The following is a 22,914-nucleotide window of genomic DNA, read 5'->3' as shown; positions in this document are numbered from 1 at the left end:
CTACCAGGCAATCTTCGAAAAAACACATCTACTCCCTCATTCCAGCCCATACAAACTCATTTAGAGATTATCATTACAAGGTCCTAACGCAAACCTTTTTTATGTCGTGTTTTCACCATGCAAAGTTTCAGATCCTACTCAAAAAAAAATAAAAATTCTCAACTCATTATACCCAAGAACTATCAGTAATATCAGATTTAGAGGTGCCAAATCGCCCATGACACCATCAAAACCTACCCGGTTAACTTAAATACTTCCAAATTACCAAGGGGGAGCTCACTACAGATTTATCAGATTTAAAAGTGCCAAATCGATAACGATACCTTCAAAACCTACCCGGGCAACTTAAATATTTCCAAATTACCAAGGGGGGGGGGGGGCTCATCTTTAGAACTTTAGAGCACTACACAGTATATGCAAATGCTCCTTTCCGTGATATAATTTTACATGCGATTGTATTCAGTATTATCCAGATCCAGAAGCCACGTGACTTCTTCCCGGACCCAACGCTCCGGATCGTGGGACGATAAGACAAGGAGATGACAATTCAATGTGTACTAGGGTGGTGCGAGGTGGCGCCACACACTATTAACGGATATTGCTTGACCTGTAAAGCATGTAATGGATTTAATGTCCATGAACCCCGATGATTTTTGTGAGATCACTAAAAACTGCTTCAACGTGTCCGCTCAAAAAGCCTCATCTGTTCAATACGCCGTAAAACATTGCTTCGGGTTGACTTGGTGGCTATCTACGGGCATCTTCTAAAGCAAAATCGTAGCTAGAACGGACGGGGCGAGTTCATTGACCGTGTGTATAGTTTGAAACTTCTCTTTGAATAATGTATTTTATGGGTATATTTTTTTATATATATTTATAGAGTGTATCTCTTTGTTAGCACGAACGTTACCAATAACACCGAAGTCACCTTATAAATGAATTGCAGCGCAATTCATTCTTTTTTTCTTGTCAAATACCATGGAGGATATTTCAGTCTCTATACTTTCGAATTAAATTTGGCCGGTCCTTTTCTTTTTGGTTGGGGAACAATGCTTTAACAGCCTTCGGGTTATGATTTCTTTTCAATGGCCGTTCTTGAAGCTGTTTTGTTGACAATCTTGTTGCCGGGTGATACAATCAAGCTTGAATAGCATCCCCTCTCGCACGGAGTCTCGCGAGAAGTATCGAGATCTGTCGCCAGTAGGGTAGAACAGGGTCTTCGCGTCGACCTTGCCTAAAGGCTGAGATGACGCCGTGATCCGCTGCGTATCCACGGCGTGCATGATCCGGCTAAAGTATACAACCAAAAAAAGTCCAAGGAATCCCACCGGACCACGAATGCTGCCGTGGCTCACCAGTAATCTACCGTCGATGTAACCCAATCACTAGGAATATTATGTGGAATGTTTAAACCTATATATGCAGAACTTATTAGCAATATCTCTGTTGATTGACGTCACGGCACATTTGAGAAAGGCAATCAAGAAATCTTGAGGATTACGGACCTGGGAATTGCGTTCAAGTGTGAAGAACATTTAAACAACCTGTGGTCGTACTTTTAATTAATACATGATAAAGGTTTCGGCAAAGTTTTGCTTCGACAGTGAAAAGGCTCAGTGGGATTAACGCAGTAATATAACGCCCAGGAATAATTCCTTTTGATATTTCGAACAGCTGGTCTTGTCTTTTTATATCCACATAATACGATGAAGAAAGCACACCGATGACATAATGTGTTGAATAGATCAACAGATTCCACTGTGACTTAACCGACATGGTTTCTTTTGTATAAAAAAATCGTCAAGTTAAACAAACTTTTTTTTATTTCTAAATTATTTTTGTTATGCTGTTGATATTTTCACCAAGTTTCAGGACCCAATATGCATACAATCGACGAATTGTTTTCCTTTCTTTTTCTTCATATTATCATGTAGTGACAAATCTCTGATTTTCATTCGCTGCATATGGGCATGATGTCAAAACTAGGCGTGGTTACGCAATGGCGTTTTACAAAGTGACAAAACTGCTTATTTATCGTTGGTGTAGTGATAAATCTTCCGTTGGTTTATACACAGTACTCTGCGGGCACGTTTTGGAGAGTGATTTTGGTGTGGAAAATAGAAGTAGTATGAATTAACTGCTTATCAAAACGCACTCGCAAAATTGAACAAAAATGCTGTAAGTTTTCAACATGACTAAATAACTCAGCTTTATTTAGAATTTTTGGCTTCAGGGCTAATTCGTCGCTTCGAAAAATAACGGCGTCGTAAAACAGGAAGCTGTGACAATAATAATAATAATAATAATCGGTCATCGAACTTGCGAGATAATAATGAAAGAAAAAACACCCTTGTCACAGGAAGTTGTGTGCGTTTAGATGGTTGATTTCGATACCTCAAGTTCTAAACTTGAGGTCTCGAAATCAAATTCGTGGAAAATTACTTCTTTCTCGAAAACCATGGCACTTTAGAGGGAACCGTTTCTCACAATGTTTTATACCATCAACCTCTCCCCATTGCTCGTCCCCAAGAGTAATTACCAATAGTGTCCACTGCCTTTAACACTTTTAGTAAAATAATATTTGGTCAATCCATATCAGTCTAAAAGTAATCAAGTACGCCATACATTGGGGAGAAACTACAATGTTGGTCCATTACGAATAAACATGGTTGTGTGATTCAGGAGAAAACACAAAATACAACCGAGTGGGCCTACTTCCAAACTTGATAACTTGAGATGTTGGGTCAAAAACTAGCAAGTTTGCAGGCTTTTTGTGTGTTTTGGTATCTACAGTATTGAGGTTTTGTATTGTATTGATAACAATGCAGAAAAATAATGCAGCTTCGAGAGGCAGAAAGGTTGTGGATCTCAACAGGGCGGAACATGACTATTAAACGAAGAGGAGCGTACATCATTGGACGAAGATCTTAACATAATTTTTGGTGAAATTGGCTTGAAACTGGCAATGTGCGTGACGAGCCCATCAAAGCTTTTGAAACGGTCACGCTGTTTGGGTGCATGGCGAGAGATCGACAAGAGCATTAATGTAATTAAACATAATCTGTACTGAGACACGCAAAGTTGCTCGATTACGTTTGGTTGTTTTCGAAATCTAATCTTAATTACGTTTGGTTGTTTTTGACACAACAACATCGCAAAGAGCAAAACTAAAGTTCTAATCATTGGGCATGGTTTGTAACTTCTGGACCTAGGCCTACTCAATTTGGATTTGTTTTTCGTTTCAAATAAGACATCCAGCTTATTGAATTGCTGCACCTGAATGTGGAAAAATGTCAAATATTGACTGTTTTGAGTGCTATGTTTGCAGCTACAACTCCCGATGTGATAGACTGCTCCGGGGACCACCTAATTGTACCAGCTCTGGAACCAGCTCTGAGACCAGCTTTGGAACCAGCTGTGAGACCATGTTGCTTTGGAACCAGCTCTGAGACCAGCTTTGGAACCAGCTCTTGAACCAGCTTTGGAACTAGCTCTGAGACCAGCTTTGGAACCAGCTCTTGAACCAGGTTTGGAACTAGCTCTGAGACCAGCTCTGGAACCAACTCTGTAACCAGCTTTGGAACTAGCTCTGAGACCAGCTCTGGAACCAACTCTGAGACCAGCTTTGGAACCAGCTCTTGAACCAGCTTTGGAACCAGCTCTGTGATCATGTTGCTCTGGAACCAGCTCGAGAACCAGCTCTGGGAACCAGCTCTGGAACTAACTCTTAAACCATCTTTGGAACCAGCTCTTGAAACAGCTCTGGAACCAGCTCAGGAACCAGCTATGTGACCATGTTGCTCTGGAACCAGCTCTGAGACCAGCTCTGAGACCAGCTCGGGGACCAGCTCGGGAACCAGCTCGGGAACCAGCTCGGGAACAACCTCGGCACCAGCTCTGGAACCAGCTCTGAGACCAGCTCTGAAACCAGCTCTGGCACCAGCTCTGGCACCAGCTCTACTCTGGAACCAGCTCTGGAACCAGCTCTGGCACCAGCTCTACTCTGACACCAGCTCTGGCACCAGCTCTACTATGGAACCAGCTCTGGCACCAGCTCTACTCTGGAACCAGCTCTGGCACCAGCTCTACTCTGGAACCAGCTCTGGAACCAGCTCTGAGACAAGCTCTGGAACTAGCCATTGAGCCAGCGCTGGAACAAGCTCTGTTACCATGTCTTGAATCAGCTCTTGAGCCAGCTCTTGAGCCAGCTCCTGAACCAGCTCTGAGACAAGCTCTGAAACCAGCTCTGGAACCAGCTCTGAGACCATGTGGCTCCAAGACACGCTCTGGAACCAGCTCTGAAACCAGCTCTGGAACCAGCTCGGGAACCAGCTCGGGAACCATCTCTGGAACTAGCTCTGGAGCCAGCTGTTAGAACATGTTGCTCTGAGACCAGCTCTGTCACCAGCTCGAGAACCAGCTCTGGAACCAGCTCTGAGACCAGCTCTGAGACCAGCGCTGAGACAAGCTCTGGAACTAGCCATTGAGCCAGCTCCGGAGAAAGCTCTGGAACTACCCCCTGAACCAGCTTTGGAGCAAGCTATTTTACCAGCTCTTGAACCAGCTCTTGAACCAGCTCTTGAACCAGCTTTGGAACCAGCTCTGAGGCCAGCTTTGGAACCAGCTCTGTAACCAGCTTTGTAACCAGCTCTTGAGCCAGATGTAGCTTAAACAATGTCTGTGCAGCAGATACTCACGCGTGTGACGCATTGACTGTATGTTAAAACAGGATAATAATCACACAAAGTACATCAATTGTGAGCTTATACGCAAGTGCCCTTGTGGTGACTACTTCACAATGGAGCAGTATACCAAATAAGGGAATTCTTTAACCTGGACCCCACAAGGGAATTCTTTGGAGAAGGGAGTTATAAAATAATAATAACAAGACATCACAAACTGGATAGGTGTTTACCTTTCAAACTATTTTATCAACACCCACAGATAACACAAGACAGACCAACCAAGTTGAGATTTACCAAAGTCAACTATCCCATTTCGTTTCCTTTGGCCATGCGTCTCAATAGATACGGATTATCCTTTCCATAAGTTACCATGTGCTTTTCGTTAAGGCACTCGACCACGCTCAATATTATGTATTCAATGTCTTTTATGTCATATATACCTGAAAATCGATCCAGTAATTGTATAGAGTGAGTCTGTAGACTATCGGTTTTGATTGCACATCCCTCAAAATTGTTCAAAAGATTAAAATAACGGTCGCTTGGCTCTTGGTATCCTATTTCATGAGGCACTGAAAGATGAATAAAAAGACGGTATAGGAGCCTTAAAATAAATCGATGAAAAAATATTTGTCGTTCGTTCAAAAAAGAATACAGTCAAAAATCAAGCAAATGGATACACTTTATATATTAAATAGCCCCTCAACAAGCGAGAATCCTCTTTTGTCCCAACGCACCTGTGTGACGTATTAGTAACATGCGTACGTGCGTTTTCATTGGGACAATGGTTTTGTTGTTGCACTTTCGCAATGCTCCTTTTTTATCGAGTTGCGTTGTTCAGGAATCAGAGCAGGTCGTGCCTTGGTTACAATATTTGTTTGTGAAATTAATTAAGATTTCGATTTTGTTATAGTTAATCAAGTTATCAATTTTGTTACATCTACCATTGACAATGATATACCGATTGTGTACACAAAGGACGCTGGCAGCTGCCCACCACAGACTCCTGTTGTTGACACCCCTCTGGAGTGTGGTACAGCCCATTGTAGAATATCGGGTAATACAGATACTATGCATGACGCATGCTGCAGACGACCAAAAGTGCAGCTATAACAAACATCACCCTAAACCAACCAAAAACAGATATCATGAACAATTTACTTCATTGCACGTTTATCAATGGGAATCAGTGTATCTAGTGAAATTATTGCGCCTGTAAAACCAGTGCCTGGCTTTATCCTTGTAGATAAAGACAAGGGACCAGTCTACCCTAAACTTTACTCTAACGCTAACCACCCTTACCGTTATCACACTGAAACTCTATACCCTAAAACCTTTATCAACCTCTTCTCTTTTCTTTAAGTGTTCGGGTACCTTTTGTACGGCACAAAATATAAATGTCCACAGATTCACATAAAACTTTAACACAGTTTAAAGATTATGATGGTATAAAGCTTCCCTTAAAATACCTGGTAAGCATGCTGTATCTTTAGTTAGAAACGAGCAAAACAATTACACGAATGTAAATTTCGTCTCGTGAAACGAAAATGATTAAGCAAAATACAACGGATTTACACGACTCTACTGCAAACATTGCTCGGCGATTTTCCCTTTCTCTCAAAAAACTTGGCGACATATGAAGCTGAAACTTATACAGGCAAATTATATTACATACATTTACGGTGTTAATAGAGATTTATGCCATGTCCAAACAACTTGCTATACAAATGGTAAAGGTACCAACAAGGGGACAAAACAATAAAGAAGGTAAATCATTCTCAGAATGCGAGCCAAATTTTTTTTCGATGTCCCTCTATTTTGTCCACATAAATCGTCAATCGGATACTTTGGTCAGACATGAATGACAAATGAAGTGGTTCAGTCGAACTTTTCTGAAATCATTGTTCTACTTTTGAAGCTATAAATAAGATTTCAAATGCTTTGGAAACTCCGACATTTTTACAAGGATTGTTCATGTTTGTTGTGATGAACGAGGAGTCTAGTGTCGTTAAAGGCACTGGACACTTTTATTTTTACTTGGTGTATCCCTGCATCAAATAACAAATCTCCCAAAGAAATTACTCATCGAAGTTGCAAGAGAATAATACAAGAAACAACATCATTGTTTCTCAAATTTGTTTGCATTCAGATGCATAAAAAAGGGCATCAGCTGAAGGATTTTATTATTTGAGTGAGAAATTGCCTATTTCTCAAAACTGCGTTACTTCAGAGGGAGCCGTTTCTCACAATGTTTTATACTATCAACAGCTCTCCCTTGCTCGTTGCCAAGTAAGGTTTTATGCTAACAATTATATTGAATAATATATAGTTTCCAGTGCCTTTAAAGCAGTTTAGTTCAAGCGGTTCCAGCATTTGTTAATTTATATTTGTATGTAATACAAGTCAATAAACTTGCAGTAAAGACTGAGTGTCTGTAGCTTTTCAAGCGTTAATTTAGCGATTTAGTTAAACGGATTGTAAAATTTTAAACGCAGTCAACCATGTCATGAAGCAGCCTGATGAGTGATAAGGTGGAGTAGACCTTAACTCCGCCTACCCCTTTTGTGACGTCAATCGAGGAAGACGTTGCCTCGATCGAACATCGAACACACGTACGTGCAAGTACATTCAAGTCCTAGTCGTAAGTTTGTACGTTTCGAAAAAGTTTTTTCTTGCATTTTTCCGGCAATGTCGACCAGGTGTATTGCTGCTTTATGCAGCAAAACAGCTAATTAAAAGATGATGTAAGGTTGCAAAGTGGTCCGGTCCGACGTCTTTTCCAGCCCTGTGCAGCAAACACTTCGAGCCGTCGTGCTTCGAGAATCAGGAATACACTAGACATTTTGACATGAAGAGAAAGGTTTTTTCTGAAACATGACGCCATCCCAATAATTTTTTCCAGCTAGTGAGGGAGTCGAAGAAGGTACCTGAAAAACGTAACGAACCTAAAGGAGCATTTGCCTAACGTGGAATTGTTTCAACTTTGAGGGCATGTTTTAGCTTGCGCCAAGCGTCACTATCTTGTGTTGGCACTGCATGCGATTCATCGCGCCTCGATTGACGTCACGAACATCGCCCTCTCGGGTGTGACTTTTTCAAATTTTAAAATATAACGGAAACTATTTTTTTTTTTACCTTAGTTAATTTACAAAAGCTTATTGACAAAAGCTTTATTTTGACAAAATACCACTTCCATGTGACTTTAAAGCTCTCATCCTCGACGCAGAGTTAAAGAGAGGAATTGGTATACCTCTTAATTATATATTACAATCAAAGCTTGGGGTTTTGTATCCGTCACCATTAAACTTCTTATAACATTCCTTATATATGTAGCTTTTAATTTTATGACGATTAAAACTAAAAGAAACAGTGATCATTTTAAGGACAAGTATTGCGAGAGAGAATATTTCTCTCTTAGCTGGAGGAAACACAGGTGGCAAGAGGTTCCAGACAAAAGCTGAACACCAACAGTTACCAATATTGGTATATACTATAGGCAGCTTCGAAACGGGATTCGGCTTCAGGCTCTGTCCTCTCGTCTGAAGCCCTGGGGCTGGGCGCGTACAAAAAGCACGCGCAATCGTCAAAACAACCGCGGGGCCAAGCTATATAGCCTGAGCCGAATCAAGAGCCGAAGCCGTGGTTTCGCAAAGGGCCGTATATAATTTCTCTATGGTATGATGAGCAGGGAAGTGGCGGCATGCATGCATGCACCATGGATCTGTATACATCTTTCAACATGTTTAGTTAGTCAATTAGTTCATCTGAACTCAATTTGATTTTCTAATCATTCCGATCAATCATCTGAAGGTTAATTTTGAAGCTCTGCTAACCGACGTCTAGAGACATACATCCAAATTAAAATGGTTTCTTTTGTTGAGTGGGAAGGGACGATGAATGAGCGTAACTTGATCAAAGTGTTCCATCAAGGGCAAGAGCCGAGGAGACAGACGAGTGGGGGGGGGGGGGGGGGGGACGGGACACGGTTCATCTAGTACACCGAGAATAACATTAATCAAGCAAATGATCGACCTTGTAAAGTGAGTGCATCAGAAGTAGTCGAGGAACAAATAACAAGTGTTTGAGAGCGTTTATGGTCCTTTCACGTCGCCTTCAAAAATAGCATACTCGTAGAAGTATAACACTGCAAACGTCATTTTTCAAAGATTTTGTTTTGGTAATGCAAGTCGCCTGACACACAAGGCCGAAGGCCACTTCAAGGTGTGGGCTACAATTATTTTTTTCCAGAGGCCATTGCCACCTACTCATAGGGCTGAAACAGGGTTACCCCTTTCACAGTCCATACGAATGTAGGCTTGGGGTATCTTCAATTCGAAGCCTAGCCGGTAGAGCAGAAAGCACTACCTCCCCAAGATACTGTACAATCAGTCCCACGTGGAGAGAATGTCTCCCGTTATGGGACTCGTCCTATTTTTATGGAAAGTAATAATGTTCCCTATCTAAAAGATCCACAGGGTAGTTCACATGTTAGCGCCACCAAACTAAGCGAAGTCCCTTTACAAATACAAAGTATCACCGATTCACTTTTGAACTATGGGGTCAGTATAACGCATTGTGATTAGATTTAAATAAAGTTATAAACCTTTCAGCACTTTACTTTATTCGCATACAACTAATGAATAATATTGCTTGAATCGTGCGTGGTCGGTGTTTCACTCGGATGCGTCTATTTTATTGACCGGTCAAAAAACGGCGACAACAGTGGCGGCTGCTGACGGTCAGATCAAAATGAGGTAAAACAATTTAAATGTGCATGCATGACCGCACTGTGCCATGTCTCAGTCAATATTGGACATCTTTTGACCTCAGTGAGGTCGCTGTTGAAGCTTATAATGGATGCGTTCGACCATAGAGTTCAACTAGCTTCCCTGGGTCGACCCCGATCTGCCCCCGGTACTTTCGAATAGCTTTGACGTCATTCCAGGGAGCTCACCCGGGTCGCAATTTTTTTTTTTCGGGTCAGCCCCAGGCGCCCTGCTTCTGGAGTGGGTAATAATAATAATAATAATAATATAATAATAATATCGACTTATCGCGTAAAATCCATTGTTTTCGATAATGTGCGCATGCTCAGAACTACGTAAACAATGAAAATTTACCTGGTAAGTCTGCTGCCACCTAGCGCCTCAAAGTCTCCCAGTCATGCTGGTCTAGCTTACGATTAAACTTGATCGCTAGAACAGCATGCACCTCATTCCACGCCTTGCGCGCACGTACCCAGTATTTGCGATACAAAACAATAAATGGGTCTAGCCTGTTATATCATTTCTACCTCCATGGTTATATTAAAGCTCGCAAGACTCGTGTTGATAGTGTTGATGTGTTAAGCATCATGGTCGGTATTTCAATAAGTCCTGCCATTACTAAGAATAAATTATTATTGGTTCTATATGAAGACTATTTATTAACAGTCGTCGAGATTTTAAATTACAAATCGAAATGAACAGTCTTCCTATAATAGTTTCCAGACTACAGATCCATATTGTTCACTCAGTTGGGGGGGAAAAGTCTATGTATACGTTGGTAAGGTCTGTCATGTTTTGACACTTTGCCAGTTCGAGCCATTTTGCTTTTCCAAACACAAATACCCAACAGGATTCACACATGATTGGCACTTGATACCGAGCTAATATCATAATGTAGTATGTTTTACTCCCAAAAGGATAGCAACAAAATCCACACAGTTAAATTAAATTACCAGTGGATGATAACAGCTAAATACAAACACAAGACTTAACTACTCACGGTCTAATGAAATTACATTTCTCTCACGCCGAATTTGTTTTTTTGATTCATGACCTTCGGATTATTTTGCATTGTCCCTTTAATGCCTAGTATAATAAAGATTGCCGAAAGCCTACAATCCTGTAACTCCGATTGAATCGACAAAAACAGTTGTAATTTACATAGATGGACAAGCTATGGTGTTTTCTATTCTGGTATCACCGTTGCGGATTGGACTTTAAGCGAAATTCGGGAACGAAATTGGGCAGCCTTCGGCACACAAGCATAATTGCCGTTTGGTGTTTTTATGTTTCCCCTTTTTTTTCTCTCTTCATTTATTTTTAAACTCGATATCTCCGGCGCATGTTTAGGGCCTATATTTTATTCATAAAAATGTACTTAGATACTATTGTACAACGTCGCCTTTGGGGCTCTGAGACCTTTCGATTGTGAGGCACTAATAGTGAGCACATTACAATTTGCAAGTCAGCGAATAATGCGATAACTAGGATTTTCCTTTCTCCAAACTTGTTTGATAACTAGGATTTTCCTTTCTCCAAACTTTTTTCTTTTGGGCCTACCCAGTATCAAGTGTTACGAGTGCACTTTTATCATCAAATATGGCGGTTGATGACGCTATGTGCACATCATCTAAATGCATGGTTTCTTTACCACGAATAGATGCATTGGACATGACGTCACCGACCACCATCTTTGATTCAGAGCAAATGGAAAAGTGCACGCGTGTACGGACTGAGCACGACTCTCAGCCAATAAAAACTCTTCGTGGGTGCACATTTCATCAAAGATGTCGGCCAACGCACGGGGTCTAAAGGAAGATAACACGAAGTACGAACCTTGCATGGATCTTTAGTCTTCCACTTTCCTTCTGATGGACGATGCCTTTGTCGAGTCCACTTTAATGACTGGATCACATTCTACGTCCCAATCAGAAAGTAACTTATCCTCCAGGTGGGGTCACGCTCCAAAACACAAATCCACTTTCCAATTTGATTTGAATCTACTTGAAATTGGTAGGATGTTGCATGCCGCTATGCGTTAACGTGTTGCCCTCAGCATCGGAAACATCCATTCAGACCGTTCGTATCTGCAGTCCTTCTCAACACCTACAGGGGGAAAACAAAAATAAGTATTTAACAACAAATCTTGTTTGTCATCAGTATTAACTAAACACAGTTTGTTAAAAAAAAAATCAAACATGACTATAAGATTTTTCCCCAGCGGGCACTAGTATTCTCCCTTCTATAAAAAATATTCACGCGTGAGTAGAGAATTAGCTGTTCTCCTGCATAAAGGGGAAGTGTAGTTTAGTTAGAGGGTGCAGTTGTTGTACGGATAGGCCCATAGATAACCTGGAGCTACAAAAGCAATTATTTTATATTTCTATCCTTTTTACGCTGAATTTTGAATATTGTGTGTGTGTGTGTGTTATTCCGAACCCGAGATACCTGTTTGATCAAGGAAAATGCTACCCCTATCCATCAAGACCAGAGAGAGCCACCGTTTAATTTAATGTATCATCCCGTAGTAAGCCCCCCTCAGCGGGTTCATTTGCAAGGGTTTTAGTCCTAACTCCCGGGGATTTCTTCAAAAGATTAAGGGGTAAGGGGAGACAAGACAAGGAATGATTCTACAAGGAGATCTTTCCGCTGGATACCCTTGGGCATTTCAGTTGAAGAAGGTGATCGTCTTCTTGAGGACCGATGTTTCTTGTATATGTATACACCTGTCTGTTTGTTCGTCCATCTTATTGTGTGTTTCCTACTATTGTGAGAAGTGTTCGTGACTCAGCAGTCTCGTGTGTGTCTTAAAGTCAGTGGACACTATTGGTAATTGTCTAAGACCAGATTCTCACTTTTGGTGTAGGCATATTCCAACAAATGTATACAAATAACAAATATGTAATTTGTTTAAATCCAAATTGGTAATCGAAGAAGCAAGAAAAAAAAAAAAAAAAAAAAAAAAAAAAAAAAAAAACAGGCTTATCGCACAAGTTGTGTGCTTTTAGATGCTTTGAATTCGAGATCTCAGCTGAGGTCTCTTGTTCATCTGAAATAATTGAGTGAGAAATTGCTTCTTTCTCAAAAACTACATTAAGGCCTACTTCAGATGGAGCCATTTCTCACGATGTTTTATACTATCAAATCAACCGCTCTCCATTGCTCGTTACCATGAATAATAGAGCAAGCAACTTGCTCTATGCACAATTTAAGTAAGTTTTTATGCTAACATTAAAAGCACTGGACACTATTGGTAATATTGTCAAAGACTATAATTATAGCCTTCACAGTTGGTGTATCTCAACATATGCATAAAATAACAAACCTGTTAAAATTTGAGCTCAATCGGTCATCGAACTTGCGAGATAATAATGAAAGAAAAAACACCCTTGTCACACGAAGTTGTGTGCTTTCAGATGCTTGATTTCGAGACCTCAAATTAATTCTTTCTCGAAAACTACGTCACTTCAGAGGGAGCTGTTTCTCACAATGTTGTATACTACCAACAGCTCTCCATTACTCGTTACCTAGTAGAGTTTTATGCTAGTAATTATTTTGAGTAATTACCAACAGTGTACACTGCCTTTATCACTTAATCCATGAACTTTATTTCAGAGGACGAGTTGGTAGATACATATCAACCTGGGCGCAGGGTACAGCGTGTTATCTTCCAAACCCCTCTCACCGTCCCCATACCGGTCGCCCCTCCCCCTCTCTTTATGAAAAAAAATCTCTTTTTTTGTCCTTGATAGCACTCTCAAGATTGCAAAAATGTTACTGTATTTTTTTAAATTACCACATAGATTGTATTATTTTGTAGGGCAACCACTTGCCAAGAATTGGTTGATCTGCTCCCAAATGAGAATGGGTGCCAGCGGAGGGGTGTTACTTTAAGTGTCTGTGCATAATAATACGCAAAAACTAGTTCATCTTGCACTCCAGGGACAATCGGGGCTCATGTAAGTGGTCAATGCAAAATGTGACAATTTCGAAGAAAACTCGAGTCTTTGGTAAGATATAGGGCATACAAGGCATGGATTAAAGTAAATACTAGGGGGCACTTCAATGAGTGAGCAACGGAATTGGCGAAGCCAAAAGTGAAAGGCGTGGTTTACGGTTGGATGACGTCATGCTTACAACATACAGTCATGCTACAGGTATATTGATACCAATGGGAGACTTTGGAACGCTAGGTGGCAGCAAACTTACCAGGTAAATTGCCATTGTTTACGTAGTTCTGAGCATGCGCACATTACCGAGAACAATGGAGTTTACATGGAAAGTCTGCTTCCACCTAGTGTCCTAAAAGTCCCCTATTAGTAACCTTGTGTTTGTCTAAAAGACAGTCATAAACGAAAGTCAAATACTCAAGTTCTGGATAATCCACACTGAAAAATGGAGTGTTAAAATCGACACCACGAGTGTTGTGACATACATATACCGAAAAGAGAGTCGAAGTTAATACCATGGTTGTTAAAATAACACCAAAGTATGCAAAAACATTTACACTTTTTTGAAGTACACACCCATGCTTATATACAAATGCTTATATACAATACAATAATAATATTTATTCGGGCAATCACATTTTACAAGAACATGTTCATACATTAAAAATATTTAAGAAATCAAAGTAAAACAACAGTGGGGTTGCCAGGAGAGCATAAAAGTTTAAAAAAAATAACTATCGCCAAAAGGCGTATATCTCCTAAATCCCCCAAAATACATTAAAGCCAGTGGACACTATTGGTAATTGTCAAAGACTAGCCTTCACAGTTGGTGTATCTCAACATATGCATAAAATAACAAACCTGTGAAAATTTGAGCTCAATCGGTCATCGAAGTTGCGAGATAATAATGAAAGAAAGAAAACCCTTGTCACACGAAGTTGTGTGCGTTTAGATACTTGATTTCGAGACCTCAAGTTCTAAATCTGAGGTCTCGAAATCAAATTCGTGGAAAATTACTTCTTTCTCGAAAACTATGGCACTTCAGAGGGAGCCGTTTCTCACAATGTTTTATACCATCAACCTCTCCCCATTACTCGTAATCAAGAAAGGTTTTATGACAATAATTATTTTGAGTAATTACCAATAGTGTCCACTGCCTTTAAGACAAGAGAGGGCATATAAAAAAGCACAGCAGTATTGTCTATATTGTATATGTATTGGATCTTTTCTTTGTATGGGCACTCCCAAACACAAGCTGTGTTGATACTTGGTTGTTACCCCCAATTTCCAGTATATTGTGTAACACTTTGTAAACACTGTATTTATATTGATTAAGGAATTGAAAATAAATGTTGTGCTGAACTGAACTATCTTTATATGCAGTAAAACTTTTAACTGACATCAAGTCAAATGTTTGAGACTGTAAAATTGAAGAAAAGTTATCTGTTCTCAGTACTTCGAGTTTGTAGCTTTAACATGCTTTAAACTTCTCAAAGATACACACGAGAAATTCCATTACTATAAATGATTGGGGGAACTATCACCATTTCCAATAAGAAATTCTCCTTTTATAAATTTGGTGGGGTAGGTGTGATCCCTGTCAACACTGCAGTTAACGGTTGTATGGTTTCTGACTGCCACCCCGAAGATTATTTACAAAATGGCGAGACACACTGACAACCAACATAATGGTTGTTTTCGTATGGCTCATGTAAAAAAGTGAAACAACAGCACTCGTTAACTCTTGCAAAAAGCCATGATAAATGTCGAACAACTTTTTTTAGAGTGCAAGACGGTACCTAGATTTAGAGTGAAACTCGTTTGAATTTCACTTTGAAAGAGTGACGCAGATTGACTTTCACTCACTCAGAGCGAAACTGACACCACGTGACATTTAGAGCGCCGATACGCTAATCCGGAGGTCCTTGATTCAAATCCCGCTCTTGTCAATTTGTCTTTGTTCAATCACATTTCACTTAAAATCTACCTAGTTAGTTTCCCTTGGGTGGTTCAGAGTTGAAAATTTGATAACAGTAACACTGAGCAATATATCTGACAGTTTCAATATTCAGCAGGTGTTTAAGATCCAATTAAACGCGTTCCCGCCTGTCAAGGTGTAGTCATAAAACGTCTTTCAAGATGTGTATACGTTCTTTTACGGTTCAGGTGAGTTTAGAGACGTCCAGAGGTACTTAGTTATAAATCATTTTTCCCAATAAAAACTTCAACATTGAATTGTAAACATCTTCATAATAATGTTAGAGTGTTTTGATAAGACTATGTATGCGCTAATTGCGATGGTTACCAGGGCGTAACACTAAGGCTTGACGTAATTTAAAGAAGACGCTAACGCCTCAGCTCAATGACGTTAGACTGCACTGAAAATCATGAGCACTGACTGTGATGGCGGTTTATGCAATGGATCTTTACTCATGAAACTTGCACAGTCTATAAAGTGACATGTCACACCTGAGGTAGATATTAAAAGACTTAAGACAGTCTTTAATCTTGAGTTAGGTTGGGTTACTTGTCCGATTAGTTTGTAACTAGTCCTATAAGTTAGGACTAGTCTCAACTCTTTGTGAAAAATCGACCCCTGTATTTTACGGGCAACCAAATCCAGACGATATCCAAGAAGAACAGGCATACATTTGATTTTGTTTCCTTTTGTTTTTCGAGGGATCATAATTACGACAATGCTATACTAAATTACTCATGGAACCAAAGTGGCGCTGTAACCTGCCAGCATGCACATGAGGCCTCCAAGTTGCCTGTAAAAGTTGCCTTATGGTCTTGTTGTGACAATGCCCTTTCACAATGAAAGGAACACCTTCGATGTCGCTGTCTTGGAGTAGACTATGCCCAGTGTTGCAATGAATGCAGAGAATGCGTATGTGTGATGTTTTGTGGCGTCACCAGACTTTTAGCGCCGCTGGCTTCCAAATTATTACACATACATTGCGCCCCAAGCCGACTCAACTCCATGAGATGCAACTCAGCAAGACTATGTTATAATGTAAGAAAGCTGATTGGGGACAAAACAAATCAGGCAATATGCCTTATCAGAATGAAATTAATCTGACTTGGAATGTTTACAAAGAGGTGCAAGTCATGTCAGTGAACTGTCTCCTAGTTTTTGCTGCATTGCAGCAGTTTGGTTACATACGTTCCTTCTACTCAATGCGTTTTGGATCCTTTTTCAGCCGTCATGGTATTTAGTTGAAACATTCTTGGTAAAGTATAATCTGAAAGTGATACCACAATGATACTCCATTGAAAGTATCTGATAACACAAAAATCTAAAAGTTATTCAACATGACATCGTGAAACAGCTGCATTTCTAACTATAAGTCACAATCCATTCACAAAAAGTCGACTTTTAATTGATGGGTTGCAATACGCGTCATTGACCGCCGTCTTTGATGTATTTTACTCGTGAAAAGTGCACGCGATTCACGCGCAGCGCGTACACGCGTGCACTTTCCACGTGTAAAATACATCAAAGATGGCGGCCAATGACGCGTATTGCAACCAATCTATCAAGTCTTTACTTGCCTTGATTCGGCCCAAGGGGGTGCTGCGGAAATATCTATTTATCACGGAAGTAAATTTGAACAGGAAACTTGACAGTTTCAGAAAATATTTGAGCGGAATGTCTATGGCATTTAGAGGCTTGTCGGTTGTCCATACCTTAACAACAGAATGATTGAATGCACAACTTTGTATTCGTACATTTGGTTGTGTATAACTACGCCCCTGTTGGGCTACGACGCCAATATATAGGGGCCAAGAGTAGCAAGGGCACGGGTGATGGGTTATGAACCCGCGATCCAGACAGCCCGGCCCGGCAGCTGGTCCGTCAGCTTGGACGAAAGAAAATATATTTTGGACGAGACGGTGTCCCAGGGGAAATTAACATGGCTGGAGGAGCATGGTTTAAAGGACGGGTGCTAGTATCAGAAGAATTGTACACAGTTTGCCACATGGGGAACCGAATCTAGGGGGGGGGGGCACCGACAGAACTCCTACCAAAGAAGGTCACTTAAAAGTCCCTCCCACGTGTTGTTTTAGGCTCCTAGACAACAACATAAACGGATCATTCAATGTTGTGACCACAAACATGGTTTGATGGCTTGTTTTTATATGTTTGTCTTCTTCATAATCATATACATTATGAACCCACCCCCGATAAAGGATGAACTATAATCCTGGTTTGTGTGACAAACGCAAACAGAGTGGGATTTCAATCTGGTCGGCACAGTATTGAGTGGATTGGTAAATTATGAAAACATTATTCTGTGCATTCTAAAAACATAATCATTGCATGCCTCCGAAAACAATCATGTCCATCAAAGCATCTCACACTGGTCCAGGAATAGTTTAAATGATGCTCTTAAAGCCAGTGGACACTATTGGTAATTGTCAAAGACTAGCCTTCACAGTCGGTGTATCTCAACATATGCATAAAATAACTAACCTGTGAAAATTTGAGCTCAATCGGTCATCGAACTTGTGAGATAATAATAAAAGAAAAAAACACCCTTGTCACACGAATTTGTGTGCGTTTAGATGGTTGATTTCAAGACCTCAAGTTCTAAATCTGAGGTCTCGAAATCAAATTCGTGGGAAATTACTTCTTTCTCGAAAACTATGGCACTTCAGAGGGAGCCGTTTCTCACAATGTTTTATACCATCAACCTCTCCCCATTACTCGTCACCAAGAAAGGTTTTATGCTAATAATTATATTGAGTAATTACCAATAGTGTCCACTGCCTTTAAATCTTCATTTCTCTATCTGTGTTTGTTACTAAAAAAAACTTAGCCTATAATTTGCTTGACTCTTATTCATAAACTAACAAGCATATAGGTGTAACTTGTAAGTTGTGTTTGCCTTGTCTCATTATTATCTTGTCTGCTTTGTTTGTCCTTTGCTGTCACGGTTCCTGTCTGCCATAGGTTATGGTACAAAAGCGTTCTGCTTCACCTTACACCTAAATGTTGTCATTATCTGCTGATTTCTATTGAATCATTGTGCACAAAATACATTTGTTATCTCATGCTACTGTATTACTTGGGTTAATTGTTACTGAATATAGTGAGAAATGCACACTTGACTTAGCTGAGATATCCCCTACAAGAGTGCAAACAACTATTCAACTTCTACCACAATTGATTTTTCAAATGGGAACTCAAAAAGCCGACGAAACAGCCGTCTTAAACTACAACGTTCCTCGACAGATGACTTCCCAAACCCTTGTCAACCCCCGCGAGAAATATAAATAGGCCTAAAAGTCACTTTAGCCTAAGCCATGTCTATAAATAGAACATTTTCTTCAGCATGACCAACCCCTCCCCACCCCCGCAAAAGCAATGAAAACAACAGCATCCCGAAGCCACTAGACGTAGACTACAGGTAACTGTTGACTGACCCATACACGTAATAAATTTGGCAAGTTAAAGGATTTGGATACTTTTTTAGCACAAAACATAATGTCAACAGATTTACATTAAACTTACTCAGTTTGAAGATAATGATGATAGAAAGCTTCAGTTAAAATATTACTTGCTGAGGTGCTGCAGTTTTTGAGAAATTAAAACAATGTCACGAAAATAATTTTCGTCTCAGTCGTCAGTGAGACGAACATTATTTTAGCATTTAAAAACGTATTAACCAGTTATGGTATGTTATGGTAAAATACCATTACTGGGTAATACGTTTTTAAATGCTAAAACTGAGACTAAAATAATTGTTTTACTCATTTCTTAAAAATTACATAGCGCCTCAGCAAGTAATATTTTAAGGGCGAAGCTTTCTACTCGCATTGTGGACATTGTGGAAAAAGTACACAGACCCTTTATGGTGTTTCAATGCACATTTTAATGTGCATGTTGACAATGACAATATTAAACATATAGTTGAGAACAAATAACAATGAGCATTTTTAATCATGAAGTGATGGATGCACATAATTAATACGGTATAGCAATGTAAAGGATAGTATCGAGTGTAATTAACTTGCTGGCCTACACTGCACGGAAACAAACAAGGCTGGTTGTATACTGCTTTTGTACATTTCCCTGTGACAGACAAGGACTTGGACACGCCAATGACAAACATAACAATAAACAATAAGACAAGACAGTAGTTAATTTAAATAATTAGCATTTTAAAAGAGTTATCCAGACACACACACACACATATACAGTGTTGTGATTAGTGAGTAATGATTATACTATAAAATCCTCTTGAGATATACAACCAACTATGAACAAACGGTCCGCCATTTTGCATGAGTAAAAAATAACTCTTCAAAAATAGCGGACTGTATTCATGAAATAACCCCCCAAAACGGTACAATATTGCAATGTTGCATTATATTCTTTAAGACACCTTTCCAATTATTCTTTTCAAAACAAAATTCAAAGAACCCAATCCGATTGAAGATTGTCCCTTTAAAGTTTCACAGCGAAAAAACAAAAAGAAATTGCAAACTTTAAAGTATTAGGTGTCTCAATAGGCATGTGTGTCGCGTTAGTTGAATACGTCAGTTTAAATCCGCCTTTCTGACAATGAATCAATCACTTGACAGCCAGGTTCTTTGGAGAGAGCTTCTTTATATCCCTTCTTTCAATTGGACCACAGATGGGGAAGAACACGAAGACAAGCGATGTGTGAAACATCACCTTATTTAAGTCGATGGACTTCGTGTAAGTATAAACTGTAAATCTATAATACTGACTTCGTATTGCAATTCTTAAATACATTCGCCGTCCAAATCGAAAATTAGGAGCTTGGTTTAACGGGTTTCTGTAACAAGACCGCCTCGTGTGTCCGGGATTTATGACGATATTTGTTTCATTCAATCTGTACAGCCTCGATCATCGAGAAACGATTCGAAGATGTTGTTTTTCAAAGTGGAATTTTTCTATTAAGGTGTCGTGAATGAAAGAGTTGATACAGCAATTCTTGAAAACCTGGTTTGAGAGGGTTGCATTGAGTATCTGTCAAATGAGTGGAATTTTAGACATTGTTTGAGCAGCTTTAAATAAGAAAATAAAAGTGTAGCGACGAGTTATTTCACGGCCGTTTAAAACAGGCAGGGTCGTTGCCGTGTAATAAAGGCCCGAGCCCGTGCAACACGTTCTCGTTTTCCTTTCACACGCAACGCGGCCAGCTCATCGACAGCGCCCGCATCGCCCTTACCAAGAAACGTCTTGCACCAAGACTAGCGAAGAGTATCCGCTTACAACCGGTTATAAACACTGGTCAGTATAAAAGGTTTAAACACCCCCACGTAATAGCGAAGCTGTCCGAGGTATTTATGAATATTTATTTATAGTTTCTTCACATCACTTTTGTTGAAAGCAATTTTTTGGGTGCTCCGATAACAGAAGACTGGTCTTTCTCTTGATGGCACCCTATTCATACTCAAACTCTTATCTACTTATTCATATGCTTATTTATTCAACTGCATTTATTAAAACACCATATAATTAACCTTTTGTTTAAGTAGAACGGATGTATACATGTATGAATTGAAATCAAACAAACAAACAACAGATGTATACATGTATGACTGGAATTCTAACAAACAAACAACATACAAAGCTTTGCACCACCAAGCTCCATCTCCTTCCCCCCCAACAATCAACAAACTTCTCACATTAACATGAAATTGGAGAGAAAACAAGTTTTACAATATTTAGAAAACATACATGATTAATTCTTGAATCCATATTAAGGGACCCTGGAAACACTCTTGAATGACAGTCTTTACTATGGGAGAGTCGTCAGCCCGAAAGCTAAATCATTGTCTGTTGAATAATGAGAGTATGCACCTAAAGGCACTGGACGCTATTGGTAATTACTCAAAATAATTGTTATCATAAAAACTTACTTGGTATAACAAGCAATGGAGAGCTTTTGATAGAATAAAATAATGTGAGAAAGGGCTCCCTCTGAAGTAGTAGGTTTTTTTTTGAAAGAAGTAATTTCTCATTAAAATATTTGAACTGAATAAGAGACATCTCAAAGCACACAGCTTGTGCGACAAAGGTGTTTTTTCTTCCATTATTCTCTCGCAACTTCGAAGACCAATATTGAGTCCAAATTTTCACAGGTCTGTGTTTGATGCATATATTGGGATACAACAAGTGAGATAACTGGTCTTTGACAATTACCTAACGTGTCCAGTGTCTTTAACGCAGTGAGGATTAAACCACAAATTACAGCAGCATCTGCAGGCCGAATGTTAAAAACCCTAATTACTTTCATCTAATTCTAGCCTCTGAAAATATTACCGAGCACGAAGTCTTTATCTCTTTTGCCGCGGGTACTCGGTTGTTTTTCCCTCCGAAATGAAGCCTGCCATTGACAACCATGGGAAATCTACTCATCGACAAGTGTGTTATCTCTCGCAACAAAATTAACCTATTTTCACCAAATACTTGACCGTTGTTATGAATTAACTTTTCGATATTAACCTAAATTCGACTCATACAGCTGTGTCCTATTTGTTTACTTTGCAGATACATTTTACACATGCGTTAGTCGTAATGCTGGTATGCTGGTCTAGATCATTGATCTTCATAAAATATTAATGGAGGTCAAAAGACCCCTTGCTTTGGTCGCCATCTTTGATGACGTGCACGCGTGAAAGGCTGTCATTGGCTGATAGTCGTGCGCAGCGCGCGTACACGCGTATGTTTCCATTGTTTTACTTCAAAGATGGTCGTAGACACAATGGCCCCAATTTCATTGCCCTGCTTAGCGGCCGATTTTGTGCTTACTGTGCAATTTCTATTTTATAGCTCTGCTAAACGTAAGCAAAATAAAAGACGTCACAATGCAAATCCATTGTATACACGCAATATGTCCGCCCAATTTGTCTGCTAACTTGTGAATCTGCTACAGTAAGCACGCACATTTGCTTACCGTTTAGCAGCGCTACAAAATTGGGCCCTGGTCGTAGAAGACGTTGCAATCCATCTTCGAATCGATACCTTTCGTCACGTTGTGAGCCAGCAAGGCATGCTGGGAGGAAATGGCGCGACCAGATTGACCTCCCCTTGGAATGAAGTTTAGCGCTTTAGCTAATGAGGACACCTTATTTTACAGCTAACGCTGGCGTAAAATGTAGTGCACTTAAAACCCTGTTTGGCACCCAGGAGTAGGTGGCAACGGCCCCTGGAAAAAAAAATAGTTTGTATCCCACACCTTGAAGAGGCCTTCGGGCCTTTTGTGTTTGAAATATCCTTACATTCTCGCCGTAAGATGAACGTGCCCGTGCCCTCTCGTTATCAAACTTGGCACAAAGCACTACGTGTATAACCAACAAGTTGTTGTATGACATAATACTCTAAACCCAAAGCAACATTTTGCCCATAGGGGATCATGTCTTGTTTTTGTTTTGTTTTTGGTTTTACTGCGCCCAGCAGGGTGGATAATTATTATGTGCGCATTACAAGTTTTATTATTATTTATTATTATTTTTATGATGGCTTATGAATTAAAG

The 22,914-nt window shown here is 39.9% G+C and overlaps 2 protein-coding genes across 2 annotated transcripts in view; one reads left to right on the top strand and one right to left on the bottom strand.

Moving 5' to 3' along the window:
• Positions 1-3,669: 3,669 nt before the first annotated feature.
• Positions 3,670-4,632, top strand: LOC117293589 (transcriptional regulatory protein AlgP-like). Its single transcript, XM_033775947.1, has 3 exons — positions 3,670-3,788; positions 3,973-4,370; positions 4,409-4,632. Exons 1-3 carry the CDS (start codon positions 3,670-3,672, stop codon positions 4,630-4,632), a joined length of 741 nt encoding a protein of 246 aa, XP_033631838.1.
• A 6,854-nt stretch (positions 4,633-11,486) lies between these two features.
• Positions 11,487-22,914, bottom strand: part of LOC117293587 (histone-lysine N-methyltransferase PRDM9-like) — a 34,053-nt gene continuing 22,625 nt past the window's right edge. Inside the window, exon 8 of the mRNA XM_033775946.1 lies at positions 11,487-11,554. Coding sequence (XP_033631837.1) covers positions 11,487-11,554 — 68 coding nt within the window. The remainder of the gene's footprint in view (positions 11,555-22,914) is intronic.

The sequence above is a fragment of the Asterias rubens genome, chromosome 8 (assembly GCF_902459465.1).
Source record: "Asterias rubens chromosome 8, eAstRub1.3, whole genome shotgun sequence".
In the NCBI taxonomy this organism is placed as follows: domain Eukaryota; kingdom Metazoa; phylum Echinodermata; class Asteroidea; order Forcipulatida; family Asteriidae; genus Asterias; species Asterias rubens.
This window is presented reverse-complemented; position numbering and strand designations above follow the sequence as displayed.